Below are 26,674 nucleotides of genomic sequence, written 5' to 3'. Positions count from 1 at the left end.
TGTATACATTTCTGAATTATCAAATATTTAGTGCATCCATTTTGTAATGCTTTTTATTTGGACTGGCCTTCTAAAAATATTTTTAAAGAAAGTTTTCTTTTCTTAAACAAAAAGATCAAATCAGCCAGACATTTCCTTGAGGAAAGCTCCAACGACAAAGCCAACCATCACTAGAACAAGAAAAGGGACCAAACAAAGAAATAAAGACGAGAAACTAATGGGGCATCAACTTGCCTCCCCTTAACCCCTCCCCATTTGGCTTTAAGTATCCACCAACACATAGTGAGATCAATGACAACAGCTTCTTCTACCATGCGGTACCAATGATTGAAACCAACAACCAACAACCAACACTTAAGATCTTGCTTCCAAAGTTCATGATAGAACCAAACTACTCATTAGATTTCTTTATTTACTTCCATACCGTACATATTGACTCAAATAAGTTCTAAGCCCAATTCAGCTCTTATTACATGGATTTTTCTTCACCGCACAATCCTACCCTCTACCTTTTCACTAAAAGAAACTTGTATACGATTCTGTGATGCTATTCTTTTCCAAATTTCCATCAGTCTCAAACCCAGCAACCACACAAAGAAATGATCATTCTAATTATCGGTACCCACATCTTAAATCAGATTAGAAGGGCAATTCACTTCAATACTACACAGTACACACTGTTCAAATTCATATGAAACCAGCTATTTAAACCAATCCATTAAAAAATATAGCCGCCTCATAGTGCGTATGAGACTTAAGATACCAATATTACATAACTACTTTTGTCAAAACTTCCATATTCAACTTTGAGAAAACAGGTCCCAGTGGTGGACTATCATATACAAAAGCATCACCAATACTAGACCTAACTTTTCCATAAACAAAGTAACTTCTTGTATCTCCAGCTTTTGATCAGGGTCTACACATCAGTTTTTTTTAAAAGTCACACTTTGAAATGCTTACATTCAATGTTTTCCTGGCAAATCTGCTGAAATTATCATCCCGATCCTTGTACATTATATAACTCAGTGTCCTCCCTCCTATTTTGTACAAAGAACTTCATTTTGTAACCCTAAAAATTGGCATTAGCTCATACTTGCACAACCATATATAGATGTAATTCAAAGCAAAATGCATTATTAACATAATCAAACCATCTATTTATAAAAATAATGCCAATATATATACACAATATATACAAATTTGAGCATCAAATGTAAACCCAACCAACACATAAATTAAAACCAGATTTGTATCCCCTTTTTGATACGTTAAGCATTGAGAACGAAACGGTACCGCATCAGCAGACCGAAGTCAATCTCATCGGCACCTTCGCTCTCTCCGCGTCGCCCAACCCATCCGCCACGATACGAATAACCCTCTTGAAGGCGAAGTGCACGCAATTCGAAAGCGCAATCCAGCACATCACCTCGTACACGAAATCAAACGCAGGATCCGACGGCGAAGAAGACGACGACTCATCCCAATTATGCCCTCCAAATCTATCGAAATTCCAACCCCCGCCACCACCTCCGCTTCCGCCCCATCCTCCGTTGAAAAACGGACCATCTCCACCGAAAAACCCACCGTCCTCTTCTCCGCCGTCGTTCAAATCGTCGCCGCTCGACGATCTCCGTCTGGTGCGGCGCTTTTTGCGAAGGAGGGTTCGGGTGGCGGTTTTGTGAGAATTGGGCCTGACACGCGGCGGAGCGACAGCGTCGACGGGAAAAATAACGGCCGAGATCTGGGGGACTCCATTGGACGGCGATGATTGATCTGGATGAGAGTCGGTGATTGAGATTTGGTTGTTGGAGGTGAGGTCATGGTGACGAATTAGGAACTTGGCGAACCCTAGGCCCTGTGCGGTGGTGGCGACTGTAACGGTGTCGTATAGGAGGGAGACGTCCATCACCGCTGGGTTCAATTTTCCGAGTAGAGTGAATTTGACTAATTTGGCTGGGGATTTGGAGTCTAAAAGGGTGTGATTTTTGGTTGGGAAATTTTCCGGGAAAGTGCGGGAAAATAAGGAGGGTGAAAGGGAAAAGATGAAAATTGTCACAATTGAGGAATACCAGACGGAATTGGATACAGCTGTGTATAGGCCACGTGTTATTCGTCGGGCGGTGGCTACTGTACTATATTGACGTGTCGAAGTCAAATAGAATCTTCCTCCAACTTGGATTGGGCTTCAACATCTTCCACTGCCCCCGTATGAGGACTCGACAAAAGCCCGAACATATTGGACAGGTTCTGAGGTTCCTGGTATTGTACAAGAATTCTATAACGAGGGCTTATATGACTCTTAAGTAAAGTTATATCTCTTAATTATTGGATTAAATTGATTAGTCATTGGATCAAATTAGTTAATCATATCCAATAGTTAAGAGATAGGACCTCACATAAAGGTCGTAGATAAGACTCTCACTATAAAATGACTCCGTATCGTATTGTACTTAACGGTGTTGCCAACAAAGATGTTGGATGTAAGATTTTCGTATGTCCAGACCTTAGGAAGTGCCGTAGAGTTGGCAAGTTCTCTTTTTTGGAGAATATGAATTTGTAGTCTCTTACAAGTTCGGGTATGAATTTGAAACGACACTCAAAGTTCGGGGATTTTATGTAGTTGGATCCAAAAATCTAAAAGTGGGCTAGGACTTGGAGAATTGGTGGCCACTATCTTGGGCTTCAGGGAACCTATTCCGCGTAATTATATTGGGCTTTAATCAACCTTGTCATGCGTCGAGCTTAGTCCACATTTCTCAACTCGTCAAGTCGTAAGCTACTCACAAACTAATTCAGCCACTGGAAAAACCCTAACCTTATATACCCATCCCCGACCTTAGGAGCCTCCAAGTTTTCTCTTTCCCGTAAAACCCTAGGCGGTGCTCCAGAAGAGCAGCAATGGTGTCGCTCAAGCTCCAGAAGCGGCTTTCCGCTAGCGTCCTCAAGTGTGGCCGAGGGAAGGTCTGGCTCGACCCCAATGAGGTCAACGAAATCTCCATGGCCAACTCCAGTACGTAACTCTCTGTCATTTTTAGGGTTTTATCCAGTTCGTTTCAAATCAAGTTCTTTGTCTTTTGGGTTTGGATCTGAATCAGTGGGAGTTTTAGAAATATTATGTGGACCAGTGTGGAATATAAGATTTGGATTGGGTTTTATGTTTAATTGAATTTCTGCGAGAGCATTTCTGTCATAATCGTGGCGTTTAGTTCATGTCGATGGTCATTTTCGCTATAGGATGTGTTATTAGTAAAGACCAATTGTCTATCAATCATCATAAACGATTCAAGTATATACTGTACATTGTCGTTTTTAGAGATGGTCGCTTCAAATTTGATATACGCTTACGTGTCATTTTCTGTACAAGTATGTGTGCAGTTGGCCTGCTCTCAATCAGATTCTTAATATTGTCAGTCAGTAACTTTTAGCTTAAACTGTTCAGCTGGTTTCTGTGGTTGGGACTTCTATTGTTTTCTCTTTTCTTTGGGTTTATCAAGATGTATTTTAGTGGCACCATAATGTTTGTTACATTTTGCTTTTATGTTCCAAAAACACCGCATTTTACTTTCTCTATGTTGGAAGGGTCGAATCGTAAAGTGAGTCATGAGATCACTGGATAATTTTGAGTCCTGGCTGCAATGGTTCCGCTATATTAGCAATTACCCTTTCCCCGCATAGTTTATACGATGCAAACTGTGCTTTATCTTTTTTGTGTTTTTTCCCTCCATTTCAGACTAGTTTATCTTGCTCCTGGGTTTTATTTTGACTTTGATGTATAAATAATAATATCCAATTTCAGGGCAAAACATTAGGAAACTGGTAAAGGATGGTTTCATCATCAGGAAACCAACAAAGATCCACTCGCGTTCTCGTGCTCGGAGAATGAAGGAGGCTAAGAGGAAGGGTCGTCACTCTGGACATGGTATGTGTTTCATGTTGAAATGATGCACGTCTTGTTTCATTTCTTTTTGACATTTTACTGTTATCGTTCCTTCCATGAACCGTCTTAGTTCATTTGGGTTTCTTTTGTGAATCCTACTACTTAAAAGACATAGTAAAGATTTCAATGTGTTTACTAATTTCTTCCAGGTAAGCGTAAGGGTACCAGGGAGGCAAGGCTGCCCACCAAAATCCTCTGGATGAGGAGAATGCGAGTTTTGAGGCGCTTACTCCGTAAGTACCGTGAGTCCAAGAAAATTGACAAGCACATGTACCATGACATGTACATGAAGGTGAAAGGTAATGTCTTTAAGAACAAGCGTGTGCTGATGGAGAGTATTCACAAATCAAAGGCCGAGAAGGCAAGAGAAAAGACTCTTTCTGACCAGTTTGAAGCCAAGCGTGCTAAAAACAAGGCTAGCAGAGAGAGAAAGTTGGCTCGGCGTGAGGAAAGATTGGCACAAGTAAGTTTAGACATTAAGAAAATCACTTCAAATGTCTGATTTTTCTTACCCGTCTCTCATGTTTGGGTGTTAATTAGGCGGAAAGAAAGAATATAAATTCAACAGAGTTTGGGTGTTTTGGTTTGGAACATTGTAACACAGTGTAGATGGATAGGAATATTATCTGCTAGTTATTTCCAAGTTTTATATGTTATGCATGTTGTAACACAGCTTTTGGCCTTTAATTTTGTGGTGGTGTCTGGATGTTGCAGGGACCTGGAGAGAGAGCTGCACCAACACCTGCACCCCAACAGGCTGAGTAAGTTTACTTGAAATTTTGTTGTGTACATTTACTGTTTGGACAAAAGGCTCATGAAAGTTTCCTGTTCGATTCTGTAGGGGAGGCGCGAAGAAGGCAAAGAAGTGAGAGTTTTGATAGTCCTTTCCTTTGAGCACTGAAGAACAAGATCTCTAGACATTAATGCTCTTAAGTTTAATTCTATATAGAAGTTATATTCTGTGTTATTTATTTTAATGTGTTATTTTTTGTGGCAAATTTTGCAATCTAAAACCATTGAACTTAGTGAGTTGCAGCAGTACCATTTTCTTAAACGTTGAATGATGTGTTTATGACATTGGTGAATATATCAGTCAATGCATGTTGAAATGTTAAAGCTTATAACAACTAGATCAGACCATACCCCCATACCCATACCCATACATGGATGAAAGTAGAGCTTTAACATGGTGGTCCCTTTGTTGTGAGAATCCATTTTGGAGCTTCTGGGCACTAACGAATCGAAATCTTCTTTTCTTTTTGGAAAGGCTTATGGAAATGCCTTTTTCTTTTGCAGCTCTGTAAAAATGCATGGTGCTCTCACTCAGTCCAGGATATTATGTTCTGTTAATCGTTAGATTGAGAATCCTCTTTCCAACCAAGAGTGAACGGGTCTTTTTCGTGCCTACGTTAGTTCCTCGGTTAGCTGATAAAGGAAACAACAGTCGAATTAAGCAATTAATCCCCGGTTGAAGTACCTCTCAATTATTAGCATGTGATCTTTTGAAGACAAAGCATGACTGTTTCCTGAGAAAGACTTTCATAAAGTGAGAAGGAATATCATTATTTTGCTATTCCCGACTAATAAAGCTATGATACGTACGATAACATTTTTACGTGACATAGCATTATTGGTCGGGAATAATAAACTATTTATGGTTGTTTGAAGACAAAGAGCTCAATTGTGGATATGACATAACTACTACGGTTGTCATTTTTCAAAATTGAAGGTTGCTTTAGATCGCATCAACCAAGGAATGACAAGAAGCAAGCACAAGACCATTCTAGTAGCCCCAAGAAGTTGACCAACATATTTTGAATTTAAGACTGTTAGATGGATATAAATCCCAAATCATTACCGACTTTAATTAAATGTCGAATTTAATCAAGACACAAACACAATTTGTTTGGGACATGACGTATATAGTTGGAAGAAAGTTTATAAAACATGCTCTCATCCGTCAGGTTCTTGAAACGCGGACTACCGAGAAAGTTAAGAAAAAAAAGCTCTCCACGTCGTGTTTTCTTTTAAACTTACAAAACCACAGGCGAAATCGAAGTTTCCACGTTCAGGTTTTGAGCCGTTTCACGTTGTTGCTTTTGTGGTGCAGTGAACCAACCAAAGGTCCAAAACTCACCAATTCCGTCTCCCACTCTCTCTCCTCTGATATTTTTATATTACATTTTTAATTTTTCAAATAATAATAATACAATTATACAAAGTGGATCAAATTTATTTATTTTCGATCAATCTCTCGAAGTGATCGAAAGCCGAGAGCAATGGAATCGGAGCAGTTGATATCGGGGAGTGGGTCCCGCTACGTCCAAATGCGATCCGATACCGCGACGTCGCCGTCGTCGTTTCTGTGCCGCCTGTCGTCGTTCGAGCCGGCTCGGATTTTCGAAGAGTTGCCGAGCGCCACCATCGTCTCCGTCTCTCGTCCTGACGCCGGTGATTTCAGCCCCATGCTTCTCTCATACACCATCGAGTTCCAATACAAGCAGGCGAGCACCGATCTCTCTCTTCATGCTTTTCACTCATTCTCTGTTTCTCTTCGCCTGAGATCGCCTGCATGCTGCTTCAATTTCAGTTTTCTATCTGAATTATGTGTTTGGATGCCGACAAAACTTGGATAAGAGGAAACCAAGTTCAATATCAGGATGTTAAAAAGAAAATTGAAAATAACTTTTAACTTATCTAGAAGTTTTTCATTCTATTTCTATTTTCTTTCCCAAATTGATAGGAGCATTGTTAGATAGTATACATGTTGAGTGCTGATTATTTCCAAATTGGGTCAGGCCTTTCGAATTTTCTCTTTTCTATCAAGTTCAGCAGTTCTAGCTTTTTACTTTTATGTTTTTTTTTTGTTGGCAATGTTGTTTGTGATTATGACTATGCAATGCTATTACTTTTTCATATTATAATGATGATGATGATGATGTACTAATTGTGTGTGTTATTTTACTCGACTAGTTTAAGTGGCGGTTATTGAAGAAACCTTCACATGTATTCTATTTGCATTTTGCATTGAAGAAACGGGCTTTTTTTGAGGAAATTCACGAGAAGCAAGAACAGGTCTGTCTTTTAGATTTTATCATCTGAGTTTACAAGCGCATGCCAGTTTGTATTTTCACTCTTCTATGCCCTTTGGCAGTTAGCTGCTTACTTGGGAATGTTTGGGATTTAATATCGTTTGCAACATTATATTAAAGGTTAAAGAATGGCTTCAAAATCTAGGAATAGGAGATCACACTGAAGTGGTACAAGATGATGAGGACGCTGATGATGAGACCGTTCCCCTGCATAATGAAGAAAGTGCTAAAAACAGGTTACTACTTGTAAAGCCATGTGTTTAAGAACAATTTGTCCCATGAAGTATTTCCCTTTTTGTTGAATTATTGTCATAAATCTTATAGTTGCATCTTTTGCTCAGAGATGTTCCATCTAGCGCTGCTCTGCCAATCATCCGGCCAGCGCTCGGTAGGCAGCAATCTATGTCAGATAGATCAAAGGTTGCCATGCAAGGATATCTGAATCACTTTCTAGGAAACATGGACATTGTGAACTCTCGAGAGGTGTGCTTGGTGCTTGTTCTTTCTAAAGATCAATCATATGTGTCGATCTAAATAACTATTTTGAATTGAAATTATCCATAGTCAATGGCATTATTTATCAGATATATCGTCTTTTTGTCATAATAATCATTAACATATCCCTGAATCATCTTATAGTGATGACTTTTGAAAGTTCACCGCTTATAACTTTTTGCAATTTGCTAATTTCAATTTATTTTCAACTCACCTGTATTGATTATTGTTAATTCCTTACGTGCCTTACCCTCAATAATTATGTATTGCAGGTGTGCAAATTCTTGGAGGTCTCTATGTTATCATTTTCTCCAGAATATGGACCTAAACTAAAAGAAGACTATGTGATGGTGAAGCATCTACCAAAAATTCCAAGGGATGAAGCTTTCAGGAAATGTTGTGCATGTCGTTGGTTCAGTTGTTGTAATGACAATTGGCAAAAGGTAATGAAGTCCTCCTTTTGATAAGTTCGCTTTATATTATATTGATTAAAAAGTTATGGACTCGTCAATCATCTTAGTGATCTGCCTGTGAAAGTTAGATCCGTGAGTTCTTAGATATTCTGAAGTTGATTCCTGAAGAAATCTAGGTTATTTGTTGGTAGGCTGAAATCTCCGACAGAAGATTCTATATTTGGACAATTCGTATACAAGATTAGAGTATAATATGCATAACCTTCTCATCCTTTTTAACTATTTCTGAATTAAGGCATGTTTTATCACCTGTTGTCTATGGCATTACCCTCGAACTGATTCTGTGCAGGTTTGGGCTGTATTAAAACCAGGATTCTTGGCCTTGCTGGCAGATCCTTTTGATACCCAACCTTTAGATATAATTGTATTTGATGTACTACCAGCCTCAGATGGGAATGGGGATGGCCGGCTATCACTAGCAAAAGAAATAAAAGAGCGGAATCCCCTACGCCATACATTTAAGGTTAGCAGCACTGAGGCCTTTTCTTTTGTCCTGGTTTATCTGTGGTGCTCTAGATTTTTTTTATTTCTTTCTTTCTAGATTATAACTGCAGTTCATGTATTTTTTTTTCTTGATTTTGAGTGAAGAATAAATGATTCTATCATATGGTTGCATATTGCTTTTCCCCTAAATGTAGGGGGGTTTAGATATTGTGGTTTATGTTATGAGGGTGTGCATTCTCTAGTAGGATGAAGCTGTGTGCTTTATGGTAAAAACTTAGAATATTACACTAGGCAGAGCTTTGACTTCTGGAATATAAGTCTTTGCTGTTTGCTTTCTTATCCCTGTGCTGATAGATATTGAACTTATATTTACTTCATAATAAAGAACATACACCAGTTTCTGGTGGCTGACGAATTTCTTTGTTTTTAAAAAGATCTTTCCATCACTCTTATTGTGTTGTATTTAGTTTGTGGGCGGCACTATCCATCTAATTAAATCTCCATACAATCTTCTGATGAATAATGTGAAATTTTGAAAGGTGGCTTGTGGTAACCGGAGCATTAATTTGAGAGTGAAGAGTAGTTCTAAAGTTAAAGATTGGGTTGCTTCCATCAATGATGCTGGACTCAGGCCTCCTGAGGGCTGGTGTCATCCTCACCGTTTTGGCTCTTTTGCGCCTCCGAGAGGCTTGACTGAAGATGGTAGTCGGGCTCAATGGTTCATAGACGGCCGGGCAGCATTTGAAGCAATTGCTTCTGCTATTGAGGATGCAAAATCAGAGGTATGTTCCTTTCAGTTACCGGGTACATTTCAGTTGTATTTCACAATTATTACCGTTACATTTTCTTCTGTGTGATGATTGAAAGTTCCATGCAGATATTTATTTGTGGCTGGTGGGTGTGTCCAGAATTGTACCTGCGGCGCCCTTTTCATGCTCATGCTTCTTCTAAACTTGATTCTTTACTGGAAGCAAAAGCTAAGGAAGGGGTTCAGGTAAACCTTACTTTCATGCAATCTGTAACCTTAATTCTTGACATGTTCTTCATTTATGACCATTGACTTAAACACAGTTCACTAAAATGAGATTTTGTTGTTGCTTCTAATTTTTTGACACTGAAACATGTCTTGGGTCAATGTTCCTGCAGATTTACATTCTTCTCTATAAGGAGGTAGCTCTTGCTCTGAAAATAAACAGTGTTTATAGCAAGAGGAAACTCATTGGGATTCATGAGAATGTGAGGGTATTACGTTACCCTGACCACTTTTCCAGTGGTGTTTACTTATGGTATGCACTGTACTTGCAAAGTAATGTGGGGATTTTGTTTGCTTAGTTAAGTGTTACGTGTATTTTTTTCTGCTTCTGATATTAAATGTTGGTTACATATAGGTCCCACCATGAAAAACTTGTCATTGTTGATTATCAGATTTGCTTTCTTGGAGGACTGGATTTATGCTTTGGTCGTTATGATACTGCTGAGCATAAAGTGGGTGATTGCCCTCCTTTGGTATGGCCTGGAAAGGACTATTACAACCCGAGGTGAGCTTCTTGACTACGCGAGGATTATCCAGTGACAACTATCCGCAGAAAATGATCAAACATGATTCCTGTACTCTATTCATTTATCTATATTATTTTTACGTGGCATTATTTATTTATGGATTTGAATTGATATGCTTAGTTCTGCTGTCAATTGTATTTTACTTGGCTCTAGATATTTTCTGAAATGATTTCATTGTTGTGAAATATGGTTTTGTAACAATCTTGTTAGGGAATCTGAACCAAATTCGTGGGAAGATACAATGAAAGATGAGCTGGATCGTGGAAAATATCCTCGTATGCCTTGGCATGACGTTCACTGTGCCCTTTGGGGACCCCCCTGCCGTGACATGGCTAGACATTTTGTTCAGCGCTGGAACTATGCAAAGGTTGATATTCTGCCAAGATGGCATGATTTTGGTTTATAAATAAGAAGATAGTGTTCTAAGTGAATATGCTTTCTTTCAGAGAAATAAAGCTCCAAACGAACAAGCAATTCCACTACTTATGCCGCAGCACCACATGGTCATTCCTCATTACATGGGAAGAAGCCAAGAGATGGAGATTGAAAGTAAGAATGCTAACCATCATAGAAGGCAGGATTCCTATTCGTCAATATCATCCTGCCAAGATATCCCACTTCTTATACCCCAAGAAGCTGATGGGCTGGATTCTCCAAAGGAAGACCCAAACCTAAATGGGATGGACTCTCCTGATCTCCTTGAACAGCCAAGCAGGGTTAGCAACAATCTTGCTTTCCCTTTCCGAAAGTCAAAAATTCTACCAGTAGGTCATGATACGCCAATGAGAGGCTTTGTAGATGACCTTGATTCTTTGGCTCGACATGGAAAAATGGGTTCAGATGAGGTGGCACAGCCTGGCATGAAAAACATGGACCCAGAGTGGTGGGAAACACAAGAGCGGGGCAACAAGGGTGGTTTCACAGATGAATCGGGACAAGTTGGTCCTTGTAGTTCGTGTCGATGTCAGGTGGACCAAAACTCTTTTGTCTTTTGAAATTAAATATTATTGCAAATATTTGATTTCTGACTTGCCTTTTAGTATCTGATTTGTCATCTGCTTTTTTATATGGTATTATGTAGTGATATCTCTCCGCCTTAAGTGTCAGTTGAAGTATCCTTATAGAAGAACCTACTCCTTAGAACAATGTCTTTAGAATTTTCAATATAATTAACTTTCAAGGGCCTGTGTACTCTATAAACCTCTGAGGAGGTGATATTCAGAAATGTCAGGGGGTATGACATTTAATGTGTAGTAAATGTTTCTCTGTTTACTTTCTGTTTGGTTGTGATAGTGGACCTCGCATCCTGTATTGTGCTAATAACATTTCACTTCCAGGTTATTAGAAGTGTCAGTCAGTGGTCAGCAGGAACAAGCCAAGTTGAAGAGAGCATTCACAATGCTTATTGCTCTCTTATCGATAAAGCAGAGCACTTTATTTACATTGAGGTACAAAATAGGTTTCTCATACCTAATGTATTTCAATGTTTTTATGTAAGCATATCTTGTGTGTAAACTTACGGTTACACTTATGGATATATTATATGTGCCAGGAAACGTGCTCAAAATAAAGAGCATTGTGGAACTGTGTTCACAATTTGAGAAGCATTAATGCTGCTTAATATGAATTTGCAAGTAGTTATATACACAATTTCTTGTCAAATTGTCATCATTTACGCTACAGTTCTCTTAATTTTTCCGACTCTAAAGGGAAACAGTCCATGATGGCTGTTCTAATGCATGTTGTATTCATTACAGCCTTTTATTAAGGATGGAACTTGAAACAATGTGGCATTATCAATGTTTATGAGCCAAACAGCTGCCATAGAAACTTTATATTGATTGCCATCTCAATAGCGACTATAGGTGTCAATTACTTGAACATATTAGTAATAAAAAAATTATGTAACCGTGAACAAAATGATCATATTTCTGATCTTTTTGGTTTGCTGATGATCTGACTTCTTTTTATTATTTGTCAAGGGACCTTTACTGTTGATTATTTACCTGACTTATTCTTAATTTTTGGCAACTTCTTCCCAGAATCAATTCTTCATATCAGGTCTTTCAGGAGATGAAATAATCCGGAATCGTGTGCTAGAAGCATTATTTCGACGTATTATGCGAGCATACAATGATAAAAAGTGTTTTAGAGTTATAATTGTCATACCACTCATACCCGGCTTCCAGGTTCCAGTTCTTGTCAAAATCTATCACATTTGGAAATTTTTCCATGTTCCGACCAAAAAAAAATACTATATTTGTCCGTGTATTCCTCGTGCTGATTTTGTAGTTTAACAGGGGGGTCTGGATGATGCTGGTGCAGCATCTGTCAGAGCTGTTATGCATTGGCAATATCGAACTATTTGCAGAGGACAATTTTCAATATTGCAAAATCTTAATGAAATTCTTGGTCCAAAGACACATGATTACATTTCTTTCTATGGCCTTAGATCTTATGGTAAACTTTTTGATGGCGGTCCTGTGGCCTGCAGTCAGGTATTTCCCTAGCACCAGTGTACCTTATGTCTGCCTACATGCATCTCTTTCCAATCTAAGATATTGTTCATATGTTTGTCAAGATTGTAGCTTTAATCTCATCATTATATTTTTTTTTTGGTGCTGCAGGTCTATGTGCATAGTAAAATCATGATTATTGATGATTGTACAACTTTAATTGGATCAGCTAACATCAATGATAGGAGTTTGCTTGGCTCAAGAGATTCTGAGGTATCTCTCCTGCTCTGGTTTCTCCTGCTTTATCTTAATTTTCATTTGGTGGTGTTTCCAAACCTTAAAGTTGGAGAGCATATCTGCTTTATATCATATTGAGGTTATGAAGGGCCGGAGTGCATTAAATGACTTGATAATGCATTTATACTGAATAAAATGCAACATAATATGAACTGAGCATATAGGCAAATAATTGGAAACGTTGAATCTAAGTTTTGTTGATAATTTAAATTTCTTGTATCTGTTTCTAGATTTATTACCATTTTGGTCAAATGAGCAATTGTTCTTTTGTTTTTTTTCCAGCCAGTGTGTTAAGGTGTTTATTCATATTTGAAAGGGAGATAGGAGTATAAATAATGCCCTATGCTTTGCGTTGAAAAATTAGATAACTTGGAAAACTATGAAATAGCCAATGAGATGTGTAGGTCAGTGAATAGTTCCCATATTACCAATTGGAGGCACATGAACTCCTTGTAATTATGATGTTATTGCTCGAACTTCCTAGGCCATGTATGTGTTGGATTATGAACCTTGTGAAAGTAGTCGAGTTATCCTTGTAACTTCGATCAATTTTGCTGTTAAAGTAACTTCCTTACTTTTCTCCTTTTTTGGTCGAAACTTGCATTTTACTATCTCATATACATACGATTTCAGTATGGTGTGGCTCCTGCGTAAAAATCACTTTTGTTATGCTCCTGTTCTACATGCGTGGTTACATGGTAGCTTCCATGAACTGACATTATTCTGTATTTTAGATTGGTTTACTTATTGAAGATAAAGAGATGATTAATTCGCATATGGGAGGAAAGCCATGGAAGGCTGGAAAGTTTTCATTAAGTCTTCGCTTGTCACTGTGGTCTGAACACCTTGGTATTCGAGCTGGAGAGGTTAGTAAATCTAGTTGTTCTGTTTCGGTTTTCTTTATTGTTGATTTTTAATTCGGGCGTTTTATGAATTAGTCATACATTAAACAGCTGTAGTCACTTAGCTAATTGTCTTTGTACATCTTTTATTTTGTTCTCAGATGAATCAAATAATCGACCCAGTTGTTGATTCAACCTACAAGGATATCTGGATGGCAACTGCAAAGGTGAGAAAAACTAGGAGAAAAATATCTTAATGAGCAGATTTATATTTGTCATAGGATGTCAAGTGATAGCGTCAATTTTGCTGAATATATATTGTGCTCTTTATCTGCAAGTAAATAGTAACATATATTGTTTTTTGGGTGGACAGGCAAATACCACAATCTACCAAGATGTCTTTTCTTGCATACCAAATGATTTTATTCATTCCAGGTATATGCATTTCTAGTCTTTAGCTAATCCCTCCGTGTTTTTACTGTGCTAACAAGTTGTTTGCCTCATCTTGGCATGGTTGACCTCGCGCAGAGCCGCATTCAGACAAAACATAGCCTACTGGAAGGATAAAATCGGGCACACAACAATCGACTTAGGAATCGCTCCTGAGAAGATAGAATCATATCAGAATGGAGATATGAAGAAAGCAGATCCCATGGAGAGGTTAGGATCTGTGAAGGGTCATCTTGTATCGTTCCCCTTGGATTTCATGTTAAAAGAAGACTTAAGACCTGTGTTCAATGAGAGCGAGTACTATGCGTCTCCTCAAGTATTTCATTGAACACGATTTTGAAGTAACTCATTCAAGCTCATCTTTGGCTGCCATCAATTTCGGATTTTAGTTTTTGCACATATTTTTATGAAAGGAAAATATACGTCCAATGAATTTGTAGATTAAAGTTATAGAGAAAGAGAAGATAGGGCGCAAGCTCTACATTACAACTTTTTAAACAATGTATTAGAAACAAGAGTTGAATAAAATTAATTGATTCTTGTTGTTGGTTACGACACTTGCTCAGAATTTCTCAGTTGGACGAGGCTGCGCTTTGGGAAATTATCTTCTCATGACATGTTTACTCTATCTGATTTTTTGTTTTGAGGGTCTGATTATGAATTTTAACCCGTGTTAGTAAACAGAAAAAAATTAATGGTGATTTTTCTTAGAGGTTGATTTGATTCGTAGTTTTGAGGGGATACATTTGATTACGGATTTTAACGGAAAATAAGGAATTGTAAGTAAGCCTGCCATTAATTTCAAATCAAGCAAACTAATCAGTATTTCTTCAACATTTTCTCCCTCATTCCACTTGTTGCTTGAAACTCATATTCGACATCCAGTCATTCAAAATTGTCCTTGGGTTGATATTATTTTGAGATTTAATTTATCCGGGGTATTCAAAAAAGCAAATGAAATTGAAAGAAATGATATGAAAAGTTTCTGGAACAAGAGAGAATTGGAGCCCCACCATGAGAGGCGAGGCTTGCAAAAATTGACGTGCACGTCCACCGAAGTAGGGTGGAACTAGCACGTACGAAAAGTGTGTTCGAAATAATAGGTGTTGGCACGACCCGCCGTCTCAATACGATCATTGACGAGTCATCCTTCACCCCTGACAGGACAGGTTAACTTATATGGTTCCCGCTTCTCTTTACTTATAGGCAGAGCCATACACTTCACTCACTAAAACGTCGATGTGGGACAAATTGTGCACAAATTTATAAATCTCTTGCAGCCTACTGCGCCCAAAATACTTCGAAACCGAAAGTGTTAAGGGTTGCGACTGTCCCTTGGTTTATTGATTTTGTTCACATATAATGAGGAAAAGTAGATATGTACATACCAGCACGAGGGCTGTATGTATAATGTATGTGAGGAAATTCCTACGGTTTTTATTTTTATTTTTATTTTTAAATTCATGTATGGTTTGCCTTGACTACTTTGATACATTGATTCATAGTTGCCGCAATCTTTTGTTGTCTCGTCTCAAGCCATAGTTGCCTTGATATATGGTTTGTTAAATTTATGGTTGTCTCAGCATATTGATTTTGTTCACAAATAATGAGGAAAAATAATAGGAGGGGCAGTTGTGAGATAAATTTTATAGAATACAACACAACCATAGGAACACACGAGGTGAACTCAATATCATTAAATCCCTTCTGCATCTTTGAAATACAAATTACTGCTTTTGACAAATCAATGTAACAAGGCTTTCTAAACATATGGCCTTAACCACCATACCGGGTCTTGAGGGACTCTGGAGGCTCTTCTTCCATGATGCCTGAACCTGTTGTAGCAAGGTACAAGCGGATGGTCGTTTTACGGTCTCCAAGGAAAGTGTGATCCAAGAAGTTGTTGTATGCTACCTCGCTCAGATTCTTTGCTGCTAAGACACTACAAATGGATGTTTGATCATCCACTTTAGTTCATAATTCATATGAGGAGTAGTTGGAATGGAAGTATGTCATGTAAGAATAAATCTCTAGCAGCAAATCAACATCACATAGGATTACAGCTTGTACAGAACAAAACATAACAATAACTTACGTACAGCAGAAGAAGACATTGTCAACTTAAGAACAAGTGAGCCTTCTACTCTCAACAAAACAATATGCCCTCTGGCTATTGAATAGGGTTTAGCTGCTATATAGAAAGTATATTTGAGAGAGCAGGGACAAAACTCATATACTAGTGTAGTTAGCCATCCTTATCTGACCTATTACAGATAAGAAGGAACTCGTAATCACTGTAAATTCAGCAAATGATTACTAGTATTAGGACTATGCTGTCCTAGTTTTAGTTTAATACCACGTCTGCTAGACAACATACTCACTCAATAATAAGGTTCTAACATGTCAAATAAGTTTGTTTTGTTCTCTCATCTTAGAGCAAAAAAAGAAAAACAAATCCAAAAAGGACAAAGCAGCTTGTTTAAAGACGCACTGGCAAAGCCATTAACCTACCCATGCAAGATTAGACCTGTGGTCTATGATCAAACTCAAATGATGAGACGAAGGAGAAAAGCCAAAGCAAACATATATTGACTAATCAGATTCATCATTAGTCCTCTAATACATTCAAGTGCGATTAAGTTGGTCTATGAGTTAATTTTTTCTACTGATAAGATGTGGGTCACAATTCAAGAGCTTGTTCTTTTGGCCTGACAGACCAGGATCATTCATTTCTTTCAAGCTCGCTGCTAGTTGTTAAGCTCACTGCTAGTTGGGGATCATTTACATCTTTTTGGTAGCAAATAAAGCAAATAAGTATATCAAAAGTGAGGACTCACCAATGCCGAAGGTAAGTGCGACAAGGTAGGATATCATCTCGCCAGATCTTATCAATTCCATATCGTCCAAATAGCTGAAAATACATCTCCTTACTTCCTGAAATCCAGCAAGAAAAAACCAGCAGCATACATTAACATCAAACCCCATCCTTATGTAATGGTAAATTATGGAATTGGATGGGGTAGCACAATTGTTTGGCTAAAACCAATCATAAATGGCATTTCTTTGTATCTAACATTGCTATCAGAAACTACGAGTTAACTACACTTATATTTCTGTTTACTATCTATCTTAATTGGGAAACTGTTAAAATTAAACAGTAGCGAAGATTTACCTTTGCATCTAACTCTGAAGAACTCTTCATCACTATAACGAGCACAAAGTACCTGCATTCGTTCACCCCAATAACTAAACTAAACTGAAAAGGTACAGGGGAAAAAAGCCTAATAAGGTGAAGCTATTGGCATCACATATTCACATTTTCCACTCACCGCTCGATTATCAAATGGCTTTCCATCAAGTGTTTCAGGCAGAACCTGTAAGAAAAACAAATCATTCCAAATGAAAATACAAATCGTTTTTTTAAAATAAAAAATTAAGAACTTGATGGTAGGCAACAATCTAGGAACTTACAGCTAGGAATCGAAATTCAGGTTCCCTCTTGATAAAAGCTGGAATCTGAAGTTGTTAAATCAGCATACGAGTTGCGAATTAGCTCTCATCGAATTAACTAGTTTCCTTCTACCTGGTTCTCAAAGATTCAATATTTAACAGGCACTGAAACACACATAACATTAACTTTATACCTCTGATTTTGTAATCTCAAACACTGTTACTATAAGGCTTTCACCTTCACAAGGCTCTACACTCAAGCTTGCAATCTCCTGCCCCATTCATAAAATTAACAACAAAATTCAGATTTTAGAATTTACATAACAAATTGTTTTCCCAAACTTGCAAACGAACCAAACACAAAAATTGATAGTTTTGAATCGTTGAAGAATATGCGAACAACAAAAGCATAAACATTTCATAAATTTTTCTTTCAGTTTCTTTGATTGACCTTGGTTTCAGGCTTGGCAATGCCACGCTCGAAGAAAATGGGAGCCATGTGAGCATACGCTCGACGAAAGCCGTTCAACCGCGCAACTCTGAAGTTGATCAGGTCCGGAAATGTACTCCTCGCGCTTCTCTCTGCCTCCCAAACACACCGCACCAGTTAACAAGTCAGCGTACGACAACAAGCACATCAAAACGGTGACGGTGATGGTGTAGGTGATTGAATTTGTACGTACCGGAGAGGAGGGAACCGAAGCCACAGATAGAGATGTAACCGTCGGGTGAGAGAATGGTTTCGAAATCCGACTCCTCGTTGAGTTCCATCGGTGGCGGCTGGGCCGCTGGAGAGCTTGATCGGCCGGAGTCTGACATAGTGATCGGAGACTGTCGCCGGCGATGGGACCGGTGGAATGGAATGAGCGTTGAGCTGTGCAGGGTTGGGTTTGGGGTTGGGAAGGTGAGGAGGGAGTTGGAGAGAGGTTGGCGTAGAGGGCACGCGCCGCGCGAGAGTGAGTGAGGAGATGGATGGAACGAGAGACGGAGAGCAGTGGTTGTCATGAGGAAGAAGACGCGCGCAGAAGCAGAGACAGACTTCTATTTTTGAGGGTGCCATCGGAACATGGAAAATCATGTCGTTTATTGATAATTATGTCGTTTTTATGTAAACGACAGTAACATAAAAACTCTCATCCATAAAACTCGAGGTTAATATAATGTAAATATTTATTTTGAAAATATTTGTTTTTAATTTTCGCTATCAATAAAACTGTTATCCATCTATCTTAATTAAATATAAAGGGTTTAACGTGTTTTAAGAATACATAGGAGTATAATGCTATGGCAATCGAATGTTATATTCTCATGATTCTTAAGGTACGTATCGTTGTAAAAATGCCCTAAACATGTTGAGACTAAAATGTCGTTAATCCTTTATTATACCTCGATTGTTTTGGGTGTGTGATTCTTTAATTTATGCTTCTTTCGATATTTGATCTAAGAATTGGTTAGATAGAATCATGTTGGGCTTTCTTGTTATATGGTTGACAGCATTCCAAATCAACGAGGGCATACATTTATATATACATCTCCCATAGTAAACTAAGGCAACAATAATCGGCATCTACCCAGATTTTTTTACACATTAATTTTGTGAGATCATAAGGTTGGCATGTTGTGAGGATGAAGCGTGAAAGAAGAGGCAAATAGCTGAGATGTCATCCATGGCGATGCCTCGTTTCTTAGACTTCCATGCAAGAGTGGCACATCCCACAAGCCTTTTAGCTGCTTTTTTCCTATCTGGAGTGGAGGAAACTATCTGTACAGCTTCTTCGTTGGAGATAACATCCCATACCTGATGAAGCAAAGCAAAGTCATTGAAGATTTGTTCAATGGAGTTGCTTTACTGTGCACATCTGCAATTTTTCTTGATACAATTTGGAACAAAGTTGGAAAATAAAATGAAATGTGCTTACCCCGTCTGTTGCTAGAATGACAAACTGGTCTCTGCTGGTGATATGCCTTTGACTGACAGCAGGCACTGAGATAAGCCCAAAATCCTTAACACAATAGTCGCCAAAGGCTCTTGATATTGCCAGTCCTGGTGTCTTACCATTTGGCATCCAGACCCTGTAAGTCCCTGGTTCATCATGTAAGCAAAATACTCGTCCATTGGATCTTGTTATTCGTTCTGCCTCCTCTGTAACAGTAAAGAGTCCCCAAAGAGCCCCAAAATATTTAAGTACAAGGTACACATTTTGTATGTCAAGGAGACAGAGACAGAGTGAGAAAACCAACGAGGTATATTGGGTTTAAAGTCCACTGTAAGCTGAAGAGGTACCAAACTCCCATCTTCTGAAATGGAGGCCAAGACAGCCCGGGAGTCACCGACATTTGCGACGATGAGATGTTCGCCCTGGAGATCATTGATGAGGAGATTTTAAGGGTACTTGTCATGCAATTGCTACACTCTAGCTAACACTACCAGTCCAAGATTCTGGATATTGAAATCAAAGATCTGGATCCTATGGTTTAGGGTTTGATTGGCACCCATTGGATCAACATAATTAGCAGAAAAAAGGATTTCTGGTAGCATATTTACTTGCCACACAAGGAAGGAAAGTAAGTAAACTATGCTACTCAAAGTATATGACAATTTCTTCTGATTACCTGCTTAACAATTGTTGATGCTGTAGCGCCACTTCGATAAGAATCCATTTTAGAAGAATGCTTGAGCTCCTGGTCAATGGCAGCATACGTCTTAAGAAAGGATTGCTTCCATATATCAAACCGATGGAGGTTTCTATCCATCTCCATTTCGAAGTCGAGGTTCAGTGATGCTAAAGTGAGAGTCTCTTGCCAATTGCACAACAAAGAAGCAGGCATTGATTCCTTGACCCTTTTGCTAACATGGTGGCCCCATTGGCCATGCCCATCAAATATCCCACAAAAGATCATGTCCTCTTGGCATCCAAATTCCTACCAACCCAGCTTATGAAAATAAGGAAAATATATAGCATATGTTTTGAAACAAGCATATTTGCAACAAACAGAAAAACATTCTCAAACTGTGGACTTACCTCCCAAATGATTAAGCAATCTTGATTGATCCCTTTCTGGCCTCTCTTGGAGCAAACAGAGGAAAAATTGTTAGACTTATCAGACATAACAATGCCAGAAGAAGAACTCAAAACCAGCTCATTCTTTTTCGCTTCCTTTTCCAATGCTTCTGCAGTTTTCCTTGCAACATCTTCATGACAATTCTTCATTTTCTTGAGCGATCTGGTTCTTGCCAGCCCTTCAAGAAGATATGGAAATAGCACCATAGCCCCCCTACAGTCCCAAATCATTACACACTTCAAAAGATAAGTATCTATTCAATTGGTATAACTTATATCAGCTAGCTAAGCCAAGCCTTAACATATATGTACATTTCTCTTTTTCCTTATAATATCAAAGAGCTAGAGAGAACCAGTAAGCAAAACCTGGTGTGATTTCAGTACGGCACTGATTCGCGACGAAACAATCAAACAAACGTTTGGTCTTGCTTATACTCCATTTTCATCTCCTTTCTTTGAGTGTGAAATGACTATCATCTGCCGTTAACTTAGCCACCCTGTGATGTAGGCGTCATGGCCCTTTTTGACATTCTTGTGAGAGAGTTACATCAACGTATTCATATTATATATATATATATATATATATATATGCCGTGCCCACTTTGGCCATGCTTTTAGTTTAAGATATCATCAAATGGTATACGTGTGTTAAGTGGATTTGGAAGCACTAATTGGATTTATCATTGCTAATCAGAATATTCTACTTAAAGTCGGTCTTAAACACTAAACAAATGGAAAAAGACTCGTTCGGCGTAATTAAAAAGAATTAATCATGAGGGAGGGGGAGATTAGATTGTGATTAGATTAGCATATCTTGGAGAGTATTTAAGAGTTTTTATTACAAAGTTGTGATTGCGAAAGTTTGTTAATCAGAAGAAGATTAGGTGTGGAACGAAATGCTCCATCCAATGAGGATTAGGGAAGGGATTAAAAAAGTCATTACTTGGTCCAATGAGATCATACACCAAACCAAACACAAGGCTATGACTCTGAGTGAGCCACTTGTTTTGAGGGACCAAGTATGTCAAAATCACAGGTCAAACGACTTGCATGATTGTGAGCCTCAAATATATGTTATGCAGGAGGGACCATGCATTTTCTGGTTACTTTTTCATGAGAAGTCTTTAAAAAAATGGTATTGTTTGAGATGTAAATTATACCAATTGTGTTCTATATATTTCATACTGATTGTGATCTTATCCTCCAACATAAGGGAAAGATAATGGTGGGGATGAGTTTTATAAAGCTCAAGCCAGATGTCGTTCAACTTGCGAAAATTGTGGTTGCTGTTTCTTTTCTTACCAAATAAGTTTCCAAGTGGGCTTTAAGCCAAGCATGCGGAAGCTTGGACTCAACTGAAAATGGCTTGTTTCTAAAGTGCTTTTTGTCTTCTGAAAAAAGCTAAGGGAAGAGAAGCAAAAGTCGACTACTGATAGGCAATGCAACATATATATTTTCTATTAGTTTAATTTTTTTTCACATGATACAACTACTGGATTCATCATTTTCCAGTTCCCTGATCAACAATTCCATCATTTTCTTATACATAGGCATGTAGTGATCATTAATCATCGTCCTAGAAAGTCGGAGCTTACTATACAGTTCTCTAGGTGTCTCGTATATACCCACATGTTCTTCAATAGGTCCATCATGATCTAAATTAATAGAATCAGACGAAGGGGCAGAAATAATGTGCATGATTCTGCCAGGGGGATAGAACCGGTGGCTCTCTGAAACATCTAACGAAGAGATGGCCGTATTGCTTTCTGCAACATCAACCAGCATGTTTTCTTCATCGGTTATTTCTCTCACTGCAGCAGCTTCTTCCTCCTGGGCCTCGACATTGACGTCATTCTCCTGCCTCGTAAGCTCCTTCTCCAGTTCATACCACAACTCACCTTCAGTGATATCTCCAACAGTAGATGTAGTAATATTTTCATTCACTGGCAAAAGCTGCTCCTCTTCATCGGTATCATCATGACCGGGTCTGCCACTAAAACTAGATTCCAAGTTATTCTGCATTGGATCTATGGTCACTCTTTCAGTCTGAGATTCAGAATCCTTTTCACATATGACAGAAGCTTCAGGCGAATCATCTGCTTTAGAATTCAATAATGGACCCACATTCCGGCGACGTGCACCCATGCAAGACCATGATGATATAGATGAATGAGTTCTGACAACAACATTCTGTGCACGCTTCATCACAACCTACAAGTTACCGAGCAGAAGCAAAGCCTGTCATAACATACATAAAGTAGGAGCCATACACACACAAATGATGCTTGATGCTAATATACTGGATGATGTTTCCATAACAGTCTAATTACTAAACAAATAGACCGGTATATGTAGTTCAACCAAATGAGTCAATAAGAGCACCAATTCACTAACAGTTCTACATAAAGACATTGTACAAATTACTACACCATAACATAAAGAAACCAGTGAATTAGATTTCTCACGTGACCACAAATCAGCAAGAGTGGACCTGATTAACAGTCAGTCATCAAATAAAAGAAAAATTAGATTTACCTGTGTGCTGCTAGATACTGGCCGCAATAGTGCACCAGCACCAGCAACCCTCGCTTTTGCACTAGCTATAGATGGTAGACGAGAACCCAGAGCAGAGGCAGAGCGATAAACAACATTCAAAACTCTAGTGCGTTCAACCTGATCCCGCAAATCATTTAACCAAGATGAAGCTGTGACCTGATGATGGCATATTCTAATAAGAATTCTGAAAATGCCTAACAGATGAGAATTGAACTACATTATTCATGAGCAGCAAGAATAAATGCTATATGCATCCATTCCAATGTGGAGAAAATACAGTACCTCACACCGGAGATCATCAACAGAAGCTGCTGAGAAAGTAGGCACCAGGTCAGAGCCATTGATGATAGTAGTGATGAAGTGCTTGCCAGATTCTGCCAACTCCCACGTTATACAGGCAGCTGCAAAACAAAAATTACAGTACAAGCACTTGAGCATTTTCTACTAAAGCATCCATAGGAAAGACCTCAGAATGACCTTCAAGCATAGAATGGCCCAATCGGTTCTTCAGAAATAACAAGTCATATTTGACACCTTATATCTATGTAATTTATTAGCGCATTTCCATGAACAAATGATTATGGAATGCTAGAACCACTAACAAAAGAAATTCAGATGACATGCCTGGGGCAAATGTAACGCAAGTGCTTGAAGAGAACTCTTTCCGCTCTCGAAGAATATATGTTAACAATGCAGCTGTACCACCACCCAGTGAATGCCCAATAACCTGACATGCAGATTTCAACATTAGAAAGAATAATAGCACAGATAAATCATCCTAGTATTATGAAATTCTGTACATTTTATTAATTTTAAAACTAAAACTAATCAACATCAATTTTGATGGTAAATTAGTAGTTTTAAAACATGTATAAGCAGGAAAAGTGACGCAGTTTTTTTATCAATTTTGAAATGGCAAATTAGTAGACAAAGTGGCATGCATTTTTTAAATTACAGAAACGGCATCTACCTTTATTTTGTAGTCAGGATATTCACCAAGAGCCTTGAGCAAGCAAGGAGTACTGATCATAGAAATCCAACGGGCTGCAGCAACCATCCCACAGTGGGCATATCCTAGGACTAAGTTGCTTATTCCCCCATCATGCAAAACCGAATGGTGGAATGGGGCCACTGCTCCAGTAGCAGCAGTTAGTGTATCTTTGATGCTATGTGTACCACGTATTAATAGAAGGAAGCATTTTGAATTTTTATCGTGAATAACTGTGAATGCGGGCTTCAGAAGCTGCAAGCATAGTGGTGCTAATTAAGAGACGAATCAATCACAAATTTTAAAGCAAATAATGAAACTAAAGGATGCTTTATCACTAAAGCATAGAGTTGTGAGGAAGATTATATGCCAACATGAATATCAAGTAACTCAAAACATAGTGGTCGATAGAAATAACTTGTAGCACATATTTCACTTCTCATAAATTGTCCATTAACATAAATGTTCACCTTTCCCGAGCTTTTATCAGCATCACTCTATTAACATAGATTTTCATGTCTCATTTCCACATAAATTTAAATTCTTGAAGGTGTTTCCAATTTTTATTTTTTTTTATGAGATAAGGGGGATAGAACCCCAAAAGAAGGTGTTTCCTTTTAGTTTCCCTACGAAGTAGAAAACTTTGGTAGTGATGAGACAATGTTGAAGGAATAAGTATTTTGGATTTTGGGCATGTGGGCAGCTCTTGTATCCATGTATTTTTTTAGTATACGATTTTTAGATTTCTAGAATCCATGGATTTGCTTTTATGTATCATTACCTACACTACAAATACGTATACTTAAAGAGTTCCTTGTCATTATTTAGTTTAGACTCAATAAAGGAATGTTATCCCTCCACATCAAGCTCAGAACTGAGAAAGGCAATTTCTAATAAAAACATGAACAAATGTAGTTACAGAGTGTAAAGGTAAGAGCTTACGAACCCCAGCCTTGGGCTTCTGAAGAAGTACATCTTCCTGTGAGAAACCCCCGGACTCTAAAAACACCGGAAACGGTTTCTTTGAAAAAAGCATACAAAGCGTCAACAACTTCAAGTAATAATGCAACTCCTCAATAATTCCAGACCCTTTGAGCTGCACACTATCACTAACAGCATATACACTCGCAACTTGTAAATTACCCTGCAAGTTAACCAAAACCAGGGACCTGACATGTAAATAACGAAACTTTCGGAAGCATTGCCCCCAAAGAAGTGAAATTTGCAGAAAGAGACCCCGAATTTGAGCGAATTACTCACCTGCCTACGCATGAGGTAGTTAATGCCGAAGGCCAAATCGCCGATCGGCCACTTGCCGAGTGTTTCAGAGTAAGTGAACCGAAGCGTATCGGACAAGGTGTTCAGCGACTCGAGCCACGTGGCGGGCGCTTGCGCCGGTCGCCGAGAGAGCCTCTTCCTCGCCGATCTCATCTTCGAGAGATTTCCACTCCGATCGCTGTCGTCGTCGTCGGTGTCAACTTGCGACGCCAACCTCCGATTAAAGACGTAGTAGATAAGTACGGCGGCTCCGGCGGCGGTCGCCATTGTCCCCGCCGCCATAGAATCGAACGGTCGAGATTGAAAGCTCAGAAGAACGACAGCACACCAGCACTAGCAAATTAACTCTGGAGAAACTAAAACTCGTTAGAAATCAGATGAATTGAACTGAAATGTTTGAGATTTATGATGCTTAATTTGATTGAAGGAGAAATCAGGGCTTCGCAGAAGAATCGAATATGGAGAAGATGGATTTGGGCCTCTGGCGTCTGAGGGAGGTAGCTACAGAGAGAGACCACTACAGAGAATGTGCGCGAATAAAGAAAGAACCGCGACATGTGAAATTACGCGAATAGCCCCCCAGATGCAATAATTGACGTCGGACATAACGGTATGATGTCCAAACGTAACTTTTTCGTTTTAAGGAAGGGTAATTTGGTCACGAGAGTTTTTTACGTGTTGAACAAATTGGAAGGGCGCGCACGTTAGGGATAATTTGTAGGTTTTGTATTTGTTTGGGGAAAGGGTGGGTAGATGTGACAAAAGAAGTGCGTGTGGGGGTAAGATGGGGTGGTAGGCCCCGTGTGTTGGATAGGAGAGCTGGCTTCAACCCAGCTCAACTCAACTCAACTCAACTGTATATCTGTTCTATCTTTTATATAGATAATAATTGGGTAGGCTCCGCAGGTGAGTGTTGATTTATTGGGGTGACAAGGCCCAAATTATGCTGAGTTTGGTCACCAGATTTGATCCTACTCATAGTTATGGTCAACATTAATCCTGCGGATTCAAATAATTCTACCCATTTCCATTATGATGGTTGGTTTGGTTTGATTTTGATCAAGAAAACATTTAATTGGTTTAAAATTTTAACTGAATTATAATTATTTGGTTTAGTTTGATTTTAAGCTTTTGTAAACCGACTTAAATCAAATTAGACCTTCTACTTATATATTTATTTATTTATTATTTTATTTTACACGTTTAACCCTCTCGTTTGAAGTTTAATGGAACTTTGAAGATATTGATATTTGAATTGTAACTATATTAGTTATTAAAATTTGGAGTTCTA

The 26,674-nt window shown here is 38.6% G+C and overlaps 6 protein-coding genes across 7 annotated transcripts; 2 read left to right on the top strand and 4 right to left on the bottom strand.

The window, feature by feature from the left end:
• Nucleotides 687-2,087, bottom strand: LOC18788406. The gene has a single exon (XM_020555825.1). The coding sequence runs from the start codon at nucleotides 1,907-1,909 to the stop codon at nucleotides 1,301-1,303; it is 609 nt and encodes a 202-aa protein (XP_020411414.1). The 5' UTR covers nucleotides 1,910-2,087; the 3' UTR covers nucleotides 687-1,300.
• Nucleotides 2,795-5,061, top strand: LOC109946706 (60S ribosomal protein L19-2). The gene is made up of 5 exons (XM_020555312.1): nucleotides 2,795-3,013; nucleotides 3,800-3,922; nucleotides 4,090-4,403; nucleotides 4,655-4,701; nucleotides 4,782-5,061. The coding sequence occupies exons 1-5, from the start codon at nucleotides 2,902-2,904 to the stop codon at nucleotides 4,807-4,809; spliced, it is 624 nt and encodes a 207-aa protein (XP_020410901.1). The 5' UTR covers nucleotides 2,795-2,901; the 3' UTR covers nucleotides 4,810-5,061.
• Nucleotides 5,911-14,606, top strand: LOC18789450 (phospholipase D zeta 1). The gene is made up of 20 exons (XM_007221818.2): nucleotides 5,911-6,444; nucleotides 6,914-7,015; nucleotides 7,153-7,268; nucleotides 7,374-7,515; nucleotides 7,800-7,970; nucleotides 8,290-8,463; nucleotides 8,984-9,226; nucleotides 9,322-9,438; nucleotides 9,591-9,730; nucleotides 9,833-9,982; nucleotides 10,215-10,371; nucleotides 10,451-10,972; nucleotides 11,342-11,452; nucleotides 12,047-12,193; nucleotides 12,305-12,502; nucleotides 12,632-12,733; nucleotides 13,492-13,623; nucleotides 13,761-13,826; nucleotides 13,973-14,034; nucleotides 14,128-14,606. Exons 1-20 carry the CDS (start codon nucleotides 6,220-6,222, stop codon nucleotides 14,375-14,377), a joined length of 3,327 nt encoding a protein of 1,108 aa, XP_007221880.1. The 5' UTR covers nucleotides 5,911-6,219; the 3' UTR covers nucleotides 14,378-14,606.
• Nucleotides 15,677-18,638, bottom strand: LOC18789790. Its single transcript, XM_007222924.2, has 8 exons — nucleotides 18,183-18,638; nucleotides 17,951-18,081; nucleotides 17,694-17,771; nucleotides 17,521-17,565; nucleotides 17,379-17,423; nucleotides 17,222-17,273; nucleotides 16,887-16,983; nucleotides 15,677-15,991 (listed from the first exon to the last, which is right to left on the bottom strand). The coding sequence occupies exons 1-8, from the start codon at nucleotides 18,502-18,504 to the stop codon at nucleotides 15,826-15,828; spliced, it is 936 nt and encodes a 311-aa protein (XP_007222986.1). The 5' UTR covers nucleotides 18,505-18,638; the 3' UTR covers nucleotides 15,677-15,825.
• Nucleotides 18,987-21,081, bottom strand: LOC18788505 (probable protein phosphatase 2C 34). 2 transcript variants are annotated; one of them, XM_020561714.1, is made up of 6 exons: nucleotides 20,928-21,081; nucleotides 20,523-20,775; nucleotides 20,113-20,421; nucleotides 19,741-19,858; nucleotides 19,419-19,642; nucleotides 18,987-19,297 (listed from the first exon to the last, which is right to left on the bottom strand). In XM_020561714.1, exons 2-6 carry the CDS (start codon nucleotides 20,766-20,768, stop codon nucleotides 19,088-19,090), a joined length of 1,107 nt encoding a protein of 368 aa, XP_020417303.1. In that variant the 5' UTR covers nucleotides 20,769-20,775; nucleotides 20,928-21,081; the 3' UTR covers nucleotides 18,987-19,087. The 2 variants fall into 2 exon arrangements, with proteins under 2 accessions (XP_020417303.1, XP_007223348.2); XM_007223286.2 differs by lacking the exon at nucleotides 20,928-21,081 and having other exon boundaries at nucleotides 20,523-20,901.
• LOC18788256 lies at nucleotides 21,992-25,920 on the bottom strand. Its single transcript, XM_007221919.2, has 7 exons — nucleotides 25,366-25,920; nucleotides 25,052-25,249; nucleotides 24,088-24,360; nucleotides 23,742-23,844; nucleotides 23,400-23,518; nucleotides 23,097-23,273; nucleotides 21,992-22,772 (listed from the first exon to the last, which is right to left on the bottom strand). The coding sequence occupies exons 1-7, from the start codon at nucleotides 25,663-25,665 to the stop codon at nucleotides 22,038-22,040; spliced, it is 1,905 nt and encodes a 634-aa protein (XP_007221981.2). The 5' UTR covers nucleotides 25,666-25,920; the 3' UTR covers nucleotides 21,992-22,037.

This window comes from Prunus persica, chromosome G1 (genome assembly GCF_000346465.2).
Source record: "Prunus persica cultivar Lovell chromosome G1, Prunus_persica_NCBIv2, whole genome shotgun sequence".
Classification (NCBI taxonomy): Eukaryota; Viridiplantae; Streptophyta; class Magnoliopsida; order Rosales; family Rosaceae; genus Prunus; species Prunus persica.
This window is presented reverse-complemented; position numbering and strand designations above follow the sequence as displayed.

Excerpts from the sequence above, each read along its gene's own strand:
- LOC18788406 (XM_020555825.1), bottom strand. The coding sequence starts at position 1,909 with ATGGACGTCTCCCTCCTATACGACACCGTTACAGTCGCCACCACCGCA.
- LOC109946706 (XM_020555312.1), top strand. The coding sequence starts at position 2,902 with ATGGTGTCGCTCAAGCTCCAGAAGCGGCTTTCCGCTAGCGTCCTCAAG. Across the intron at positions 3,923-4,089 it reads GGGTCGTCACTCTGGACATG|GTAAGCGTAAGGGTACCAGG; the intron begins GTATGTGTTTCA and ends AATTTCTTCCAG. Across the intron at positions 4,404-4,654 it reads GTGAGGAAAGATTGGCACAA|GGACCTGGAGAGAGAGCTGC; the intron begins GTAAGTTTAGAC and ends TGGATGTTGCAG.
- LOC18789450 (XM_007221818.2), top strand. The coding sequence starts at position 6,220 with ATGGAATCGGAGCAGTTGATATCGGGGAGTGGGTCCCGCTACGTCCAA. Across the intron at positions 8,464-8,983 it reads CCCTACGCCATACATTTAAG|GTGGCTTGTGGTAACCGGAG; the intron begins GTTAGCAGCACT and ends AAATTTTGAAAG. Across the intron at positions 9,983-10,214 it reads AAGGACTATTACAACCCGAG|GGAATCTGAACCAAATTCGT; the intron begins GTGAGCTTCTTG and ends CAATCTTGTTAG.
- LOC18789790 (XM_007222924.2), bottom strand. The coding sequence starts at position 18,504 with ATGACAACCACTGCTCTCCGTCTCTCGTTCCATCCATCTCCTCACTCA. Across the intron at positions 17,772-17,950 it reads TTGCCAAGCCTGAAACCAAG|GAGATTGCAAGCTTGAGTGT; the intron begins GTCAATCAAAGA and ends TGAATGGGGCAG. Across the intron at positions 17,424-17,520 it reads CTGAATTTCGATTCCTAGCT|GTTCTGCCTGAAACACTTGA; the intron begins GTAAGTTCCTAG and ends TTTTTCTTACAG.
- LOC18788505 (XM_007223286.2), bottom strand. The coding sequence starts at position 20,792 with ATGATTTGGGACTGTAGGGGGGCTATGGTGCTATTTCCATATCTTCTT. Across the intron at positions 19,859-20,112 it reads CATCAACAATTGTTAAGCAG|GGCGAACATCTCATCGTCGC; the intron begins GTAATCAGAAGA and ends AATGATCTCCAG. Across the intron at positions 19,298-19,418 it reads TCATTCTAGCAACAGACGGG|GTATGGGATGTTATCTCCAA; the intron begins GTAAGCACATTT and ends TTGCTTCATCAG.
- LOC18788256 (XM_007221919.2), bottom strand. The coding sequence starts at position 25,665 with ATGGCGGCGGGGACAATGGCGACCGCCGCCGGAGCCGCCGTACTTATC. Across the intron at positions 25,250-25,365 it reads ACTACCTCATGCGTAGGCAG|GGTAATTTACAAGTTGCGAG; the intron begins GTGAGTAATTCG and ends GTTAACTTGCAG. Across the intron at positions 22,773-23,096 it reads CAGTATCTAGCAGCACACAG|GTTGTGATGAAGCGTGCACA; the intron begins GTAAATCTAATT and ends GGTAACTTGTAG.